This window comes from Globicephala melas, chromosome 8, assembly GCF_963455315.2.
Source record: "Globicephala melas chromosome 8, mGloMel1.2, whole genome shotgun sequence".
Taxonomy (NCBI): domain Eukaryota; kingdom Metazoa; phylum Chordata; class Mammalia; order Artiodactyla; family Delphinidae; genus Globicephala; species Globicephala melas.
Window position 1 is genome coordinate 77635620 of NC_083321.1, and position 9150 is coordinate 77644769.

A 9150-nucleotide genomic window follows, 5' to 3' on the forward strand; every position below is an offset into this window, starting at 1 on the left:
GGGACCCTCCCCCGACTCAGAGCGGGGAGGCGCAGCCCGCGGTAGGCAAAGAGCGGAGCTCGGGCCCACCACAGGGCCGGCGCAAGCCCTCCAGCGAAGGCGAGGGGGCTCTGCCCACGTGTTCTGGCGGTCGCCACCGTGACCACTGCACGCTTGAGAGGGGTAGCGGCTGGGGTCCGGTACCCCAAGGCTCCCTCTCGGACAGCTAGCGAAGGCTTTCTCACCGACGGTGAGTCATCCCCCACCGATCGACTCTCCCCTTTGGGCCCACGGAGGCGCTCCACGAGCCGCCAAGTCCACGACTGGGCAGGGGGTGGGCGGGGGGGTCTGCGGTATGGGTAAGAACACGGCCCACAGGAGAGTTCGCGGCCACAACCGGGGGCACAACCTCTCCCTCCCCCAGGCTTGTCCATCGGGCTCCGGAAGGAGGGAGCACGCCCCAGAAGCGCGACAGACCCTCTTCTCACAGGCCCCGGCCCAACACGATTATACGGTTGAATACTTTACAGCACTGAAACAGAAGAGTCCAGCTGCATGCAAAGACGTAAGTGATGAAAAAATACACCAAAATACACTAAAGGACATAAATACAATTGTGTTTCTTCAAGGTTATATAAAGTTTTCAAAAATGGACAGAGTTTTAATTTTATAATGTTTCCCCAAATTACTATGTGAATAGTTAGGATAAGGTCAGTCCAGGAGGCAGAAGGGGCTGTAATCTGGGCAGAAGAACACAAGTCAGGCAGCCAGGTGCCTGGCAATGTTGCATTTCTTGACCTGGGTAGTGGTTCCACTTTTGCTCACTCTATAGTTATTTGTTGAAGTGTACATATATGCTTTATAGATTTCTGTGAACACTTGATATTTCATAATTTAAAATATTTTTAAAAGTGCTCTAAAAGATTATGTCACATAGTGGTTCATAGAATCATTTGGTTTATAATGTGCTGTATGGTAGACTGTTTCCAAAACTCAGAGTATGTTTCAAATTTTTTTCATTCTAATATTGTTTATTAATGCCTTCTCCTGTTTATTTATTATTTACAATATTATACTTAGTAATACCTAAACTTTTGGGCAGTTTTAGATTTACAGAGCATTGAGCACGTGGATCAGGGAGTATTGACCTGACCCCACTCCCATGTCCCCCTATTAGTAACATCTTAATTCCCATGGTATATTGATGACAATTAATGAACCAATGTCAATGTTATTGTCTACTAAAGGCTATCCTTGGTTCAGATTTCCTCACCTTTTACCCAACTTCCTTTTTCTGTTCCAAGATCTCATCTAAATTATCAAATTACATTTAGCTTTAATGTCTCCTTAGATTTCTCTTGGCTGTAACAGATTCTCAGACTTTCCTTGTTTTTGACCAAAAGTTTGTATAGAAACCTGACAGTCTGGGGGAATACTGGTCAGGTATATTGTAGGATGCCCCTCTATTGGAATCTGATGCTTTTCTTATGATTATCTTGGGTTTCTCTGTTTTTTTGGAGGAAGATTACGGAGGGAATTTTGTCACATTTTAATCACATCATATCAAGGACATATACTATCCAAATAATTTATGGCTTTTTTTTTTTTTTTTTGGCCACGCCTCACAGTTTGTGGGATCTTAGTTCCCTGGCCAGGGATCGAACCTGGGCCCTAGGTAGTGAAAGTGCGGAGTGCTAACCATGGACTGCCAGGGAATTCCCAGTTTATGACTCTTGATGTTGACCTGGTTAAAATGGTGTTTGGCAGGGTCCACCTCTATAAAATGACTACCCCTCCCCGAGTCCCATCACCACTTGCCACTCTGCACCAGCTTCTCCCACGCAGGGAGCACTCTCTTCCTGTAGCAGGGAGTACTATATAATTTATTAACCAGTTCTTTATTTTATTTTTTAAGTAACAGACTTCTATTTTATTAATCATTTATATTTTTGTATATGGTTGTTTTCCCTTTTGTTTTTTGAATTGTTCTATCATTTTTATCTTTTTTTTCTTTCAAATAATTCTGAGGTATTTTGGTTTAGTTTTTACTAACTACTTGCAGACAACAGAAAAATCAATGGATTTTTAGCTATTATATGGATATTGTTGTAGGTGTTATGTGGATATTCATTTTTAAATAAATATGGTGGTGGCCCCTTTTTTCGTTATTGACTTTCAATTTTATTTCATGATTGAAATAAAAGATTGATCAAGAGGGTACTCGATACATAGATTCTGTGGAATTTTTATTGAGATTTATTATGTGGTCTTAACAGTGGTAAATTTTTGTAAATGTTTTATATGTGTTGAAAAGCATTTTGCTATGTGGTTGCTGCAGGAAATATAATCACAGTTGTTAACTTTATTGTTTATACTTTTGTAACATTATTAATTTTCCTCTGTCCTCATGTATCAGTTTCTGGAAGAACGGTGTTTGAAAAAAAAACCTCACACCATGATTGCAGACATGTCAGTTTTACCTTATAATTCTCAGTTTTTCTGTTCTGTGTCTCAGTGCTATGTGTCTAGGTGCGTAAAGTGCATCATTGTAATCTTTCCCGTGAGTTTTTCTTTTTCATAACTATAAGCTGCCCTTCTTTTACCTTATAAATACATTCGATATTAATTGCTGCTAGACCAGGTTTCTTTTGTTTAATAATTGCTTGGTTTGACTTTCCCACTCCTTTTATTTGCAACCTCTTAGTTTGCTGTAAGACTGGTTTAAAAACTCAAAGGGGCGCAGACAAAGTGGGCTGACCAACGAGAGCAATTACCATTGACTGGTGCTGATCAGATTATACCTTTGCCCAGGTAGAAAGCCAGAGCCGTCAGGACATGGGTCTGCATTTGGAGGCCAGCTGCCCAGAGAACACTGTCTCTCTCTCTCTGGGTCCTTGAATATCTCCAACTGGAATCAGGATTTTGTTGGTAGAAGGTAGGTCACTTTATTTCTGTAATTTGTGCTTATGAGCAAAAGAGTTATTTTCCTACCAGAAGTTTTAAAAAGTGACACTGTTTATGCATATAGAGAGAGAGCGAGCGAGAGAGAGGGTACTATACATTGGGATATCCTTTCCTTGAGTTTTTATTTTTAAACTATTTTCCCACTTGTGAAGTTAATTGTTTTCTTAATATTTTCTTGGTAAGAATCACAAAAATTTTCAGGAAAAAGCACCTCATTTAGTGCACTGCGATGTAATGGGAATGAGAGGGTTTCTAGAACTGGGTAAGGATTGTGTCAATTGGAAGGGACTTGAAAAATATGTGGGATCAAATTAGAGATTTTGATTGGATATGAGGGTATTAGATTTGGGGTGGTACTGATTGAATTGAAATTGGTGTGGGACATATATAGCCAGACTTTGAGCACAGCCTGTTTCATTCAGAGGCTGAATCCTTCAAGGAAACCATTTTCTGGGTCCTGTGTATCATCATTTGGGATTAAGATTTTAGACCGGCAGAAGGCAGGCACTTTTCTGGCCTTTTTTTTTTTTCCTTTAAAGCATAAAGATGAAAAGGATGACATTTTATACCAGAAAGCAACTTTTTTCCCCTGGTAAAATTCACATTTATTTATGCATTTAAAGTACAAGCATTGCATGCATATCATTTTTAGATTTCTTCATTGGGGCCATGTATTTCTGTTATTAAAGGGATTAAAACCTTTTTACTCTTTCACTTTATAATTGATTGTTAACTGGTGTATGGGATCTATAGATTTTGTTTGCTAATCAGTGTCCAGAAACTTGATTGAACCCTATATTTCTTTTTTTTTTAACATCTTTCTTGGAGTATAATTGCTTTAGAATGGTGTGTTAGTTTCTGCTTCATGACTAAGTGAATCAGTTATACATATGTGCCCATATCTATTCCCTCTTGCAACTGCCTCCCTCCCGCCCTCCCTATCCTGCCCCTCTAGATGGTCACAAAGCACTGAGCGGATCTCCCTGTGCTATGTGGCTGCTGCCCACTAGCTATCTATTTTACGTTTGGTAGCGTATGTATGTCCACGCCACTCTCTCACTTTGTCCCAGGTTACCCTTCCCCCTCCCATATCCTCAAGTCTATTCACTAGTAGGTCTGCATCTTTATTCCCGTCTTTATTCCCATCTTGTTCTTCATGACAATTTTTTTTTCTTTTAGATTCCATATATATGTGTTAGCATACAGTATTTGTATTTCTCTTTCTGACTTACTTCACTCTATATCACAGGCTCTAGGTCCATGCACCTCACTACAAATAACTAACTCAGTTTCGTTCCTTTCTATGGCTGAGTGACATTCCATTGTATATATGTGCCACATCTGCTTTATCCATTCATCCTGTTGATGGACACTTTGGTTGCTTCCATGTCCTGGCTATTGTAAAAAGAGATGCAATGAACATTTTGGTACATGACTCTTTTTGAATTATGGTTTCCTCAGCGTATATGCCCAGTAGTGGGATTGCTGGGTCGTATGGTAGTTCTATTTGTAGTTTTTTAAGGAACCTCCTTACTGTTCTCCATAGTGGCTGTATCAATTTCCATTCTCACCAACAGTGCAAGAGGGTTCCCTTTTCTCCACACCCTCTCCAGCATTTATTGTTTGTAGATTTTTTGATGATGGCCGTTGTGACCAGTGTGAGATGATATCTCAGTGTAGCTTTGATTTGCATTTCTCTAATGATAAACGATGTTGAGCATTCTTTCATGTGTCTGCTGGCAATCTGTATATCTTCTTTGGAGAAATGTCTATTTAGGTCTTCTGCCCATTTATGGAGTGGGTTGTTTGTTTTTATAAAGTTGAGCTGCAAGAACTGCTTGTAAATTTTGGAGATTAATACTTTGTCGGTCGCTTCGTTTGCAAATGTTTTCTCCCTTTCCGAGTGAACCCTATATTTCTAATAATTTGTCTATCAATGCAAATTAATGAGTAGATTTTAATTAGAATGTTTCAGGTTTTTACACATTAAGGATAATGCTTGTTAAGGATGTGTCTATTTGTGTTCTGTACTTTTTTCCTGGTTTTCTTTATATAGATACTCTTTCTATAATGGTAGATTTTTATTTGCGACCCCTGTTTTACTATAACGTGATATGATTGTACTTTTCTCTTTTTTCTCTTATGCTTATGTTTTTACACTTTTCATGGTCTACAAATTGCATTTTGGTTTCAGTCATCATTTCTATTGGGTGTTATGTTTTCCTTTGTAATTGTTTCAGCTTATTTCATTGTTTTTCTTTTCCTAATTTATCTTTTGGGTTAAGCCATCCAATTTCTTGCGTTGAGTGCTTAACTCCTTTCTTTTCAAGCTTGCTTAATGTCCTTACTGTTCAGTTAAGTTTTAATTCCTCTTTTTCTGTCTTATGATTTGTCCTAATACTTTATTTTTAAATTTCAGCTTTATTGCTGTATAATTGACTTTTAAAAGTGTAAAATATTCAGTCAACTTTGTGGTGATTTGATATACATTGTGATAGGATTTCCCCCTCTAGTTAATTAACACATTTCCTTCATATATTTACTTTTTTTGGTAAGAACATTTAAATCCTACTCTTCTGGAAAACTTCAACTATACATCACATTATTATCAACTATAATCACCATGGTTAACATTAGCTCCTGAGACTTTATTCACTGTCTACCCTTTTACCCTCCCTTCCCTGCCCTCCCCCACTACCACTTTTCTACTCTGGTTCTGTAAGTTTTACTCTTTTTTTTTTTTTTTTAACATTCCACATATAAGTGATACCACGCCATATTTGTCTTTCTCTGTCTTATATTACTGGACATAATACCCTCCAAGACCATCCATATTGTTGCAAATGACAAAATTTCATTCTTTTTATGGCTGAGTAGTATTCCATTGTATCTATATACCACATCTTCTGTATCCATTCAACCATCACTGGACATGTTGGTTGTTTCCATATCTTATCCATTGTGAATGTGGGAGGGCGGATATCTCTTTGATATTCTGTTTTTATTTCCTTTAGCTATATACCCAGAAGTGAGACTGCAGCATCATATGGTGGTTCTAGTTACAATTTTTGAGGAACCTCCATACTGTTTTCCATAGTATGCACCATAGCTGCACCAGTTTACATGCCTACCAAAAGAGTGTACTTTTTGCCCTTAAATTCAAACTTTGAGATTAAGATTACTATACAATTTTCTTTTACTTGACGTTAAATCAGTTTGTTCTGTCATCCACTGATTTTCAATATTTTGTACTTTCTTTAGGTTTGGCTTGGAAACTTCCATGAAGAGACTTTCTGCTACAGTGAGGTGAGAAGCCACCCATGCCCTCAAGCCTGGGAATCTGGAGAGGTCTCAGGCACTTATACCCCCAACAGAGGAAACTCACAGAGCTGCAGGCTGAGGCAGGACTTGGCTCAGAGAGCCGTCTCCTCTGGGAAATACTGGATTTCCTTTGGCTCCAAAATGCTGACAAGAGTGGAGTCCTCCTGGTGGATTGACAAGCCTGGAGAAGATACCACCTCGTTTGTTTAAAAGTTCAAGTCTGAGTTCCTGCCTCTCAGCTCTATCAAAACTTCTTTAAAAATAAAGGAAGTATAGGGAAGAGGTTACTCCCCAGCATTCTCAGGTATCCAAAGCATACCTAAGAAGCTGGCAGTCCGTTGCTTATTCTGTTGCCGCCACGCAGTCTAAGCACTTTGGGAGCCAGAACCCAAGTTGTAAGATTACGATCGTCCACCCAACCATGGAAGAATTTGAAGATTTCAGCAAATATATTGCCATGGAGTGGCAAGGCCACCGAGCTGGCCTAGCCAAGGTAATTCCACCGAAAGGATGGAAAGCCAGACAGACGTACGATGATACCGATGACATCTTAATAGCCGCTCCCCTCCGGCAGGTGACCACTGGGCAGGCAGGTGTGTTTACTCAGCACCACAAAAAGAAGAAAGCCATGGCCGTGAGCGAGTATCGCCGCTTAAGAAACAGTGAATGACACCAGACTCCATTCTACTCTGATTTTCAGGATCTGGAGCAAAAATATTGGAAAACACGCCCCTATGATTCACCAGTATACGGTGCGGACGTCCGTGGCTCCTTATTCGATGAAAACACGAAGCAGTGGAACCTTGGACACCTGGGAACCATTGAGGACCTGCTGGAACAGGAGTGCGGAGTGGTCATCGATGGTGTCAACACCCCCTACCTTTACTTCGGCATGTGGAAGACCGCCTTCGCCTGGCACACGGAGGACATGGACCTTTATAGCATCAACTACCTGCACTTCGGGGAGCCCAAGACTTGGTACGCGGTGCCCCCGGAGCACGGCCGGTGCCTGGAACGCCTGGCCCGGGAGCTTTTCCCGGGCAGCTCGCGGGGCTGCGAGGCCTTCCTGCGGCACAAGGTGGCTCTCATCTCGCCCACAGTCCTCAAGGACAACGGCATCCCCTTCGGTCGGGTCATTCAGGAGGCTGGAGAGTTCATGGTGACGTTTCCCTATGGCTACCACTCTGGCTTCAACTGCGCGGAAGCCATCAATTTTGCCACCCAGCGTTGGATCGATTATGGCAAAGTGGCCTGGGAATAGGGCTCTGCATGACCTTTGGAAAGATCTTCGTCAGAATAAGGGAGATTTCAGGTGAGCACCCTTAGGATATTAAAAATGGGTGGTTGGGTGGGGACTCTAAAAGGGACCTATAATTACCCGCTGCGAAGGGAGTTGGCTGTTAGAATAGTAACATTAAGACCAGAGCTTTGTATGGTACTGACATTGTGTGTGTGTGTGTGTGTGTGTGTGTGTGTGTGTGTGTGTCTTGTGTTTCCTGAAGCAATATGGAATGGAGACTTTGTTTTCTTGGAGCAGCACGGAAATAGGAAGGTGGGGAGGCTTTATCTTCCTTTCCAGCCAGGCTTGGAGATGGAACAATAAGATGAGTGTGGGCATGAAGAGGTGAGGAAGATGGGCCGTGTCCCTGGCATGCACTGTAGAGAAGAAAGGAGACTTGGGGAGGTCTGCATTGTCACCAGACTGTGAGGCCCCCTTCCCTGGCCCCTCTCCAGAACTGCAGAAGCTTTCCTTATCATGGCAGAGAGGGTGACCCCCAGGGGAAGCTGACTCTGTCCATTATGAAGTTTTGTCCTTGGTGTGGGTAATTCCGGATAGGTTATTACTCTGGATAGTAATAACAATTCTCTATTCAGTTCTCCTTCCCTATCACCTCCCCTGCAGCCTCTTATTTTTCTTTTAATGGTGAAGTAAATAAATGTGATGCTGTTGATGTGGTTTTGTGTTGTCCCACCAGCCACAAACTCAATCTATCCATGGACCCACTCTGTATGCGTATGTGCAAAGTTGAATCTGAAGCGTGATGTCTTTCGTAAAGCAAACTTTTCCATAGTCACTGCTTTGAGCTGTCCAGGAGTTACTTAGAGGGGAGAACTGGACTTAGAGTCAGCAGAAATGGCATTCAAACCTGCGCTTTGCTACTGTCTAGTCGTGGGACCTTCAGCCAAAAAATCACTGATTTTCTCTGAGCCAGAATTACGGTGCGAGAATTTTGTGAAGATACTGGGGATGTAAATGTGACAGGCGTGTAAGAGGTGCTCAGTTAATTTGATGTGCATCCATACACCCTCCTGGCCTCTAGGGCCAGCCCAATGCCTAGGACATCCGCCCGTATTCTTTCTCTGATGCTCAGTTCTACTGTTGTGTTCCTCAGCACACCCCCAGGCTTACACGTTAACTTTTCTTTTAATTAATAGACTTTATTTTTGCAGAGTACTTCGCAACAAAATTAAGTGGAAAATACAGAGGATTCCAACATACTCGGTCCCATGCTCCTCCACCAGCATCCACACCAGAAAGGAACTTTTGTTATAATCGAAGAACCTGCACTGACACCTCATTATCACCCAGAGTCCTTAGTTTAATTTATTCACTCTTGGTGTTGTACAGTCTATGGATTTGACCAATGTATAATGACATGTATCTACACTTATAATACCATACAGAATAGATTCATTGCCTAAAAATCCTCTGTGCTCTGCCTAATCATGCCCCCTCCCCCTCCCGACAACCACTGATCATTTTACTGCTTCCATAATTTTGTCTTTTCCACATGACTTCTTTCACGTAGTAATATGCCTTTAAGTTTCCTCCACGTTTAGTGGTTTTATAGCTCATTTCCTTGTATTGGTGAATAATATTCCATT

At 41.5% G+C, this 9150-nt stretch overlaps 1 protein-coding gene across 1 annotated transcript; it reads left to right on the forward strand.

Moving 5' to 3' along the window:
- The first annotated feature begins 2434 nt into the window (after positions 1 to 2434).
- On the forward strand, positions 2435 to 7525 carry LOC132597738 (lysine-specific demethylase 4D-like). Its single transcript, XM_060304349.1, is given in 2 exon segments — positions 2435 to 2508; positions 6532 to 7525. Coding segments are annotated over 2 exon segments (1068 nt in total).
- Positions 7526 to 9150: the final 1625 nt, after the last annotated feature.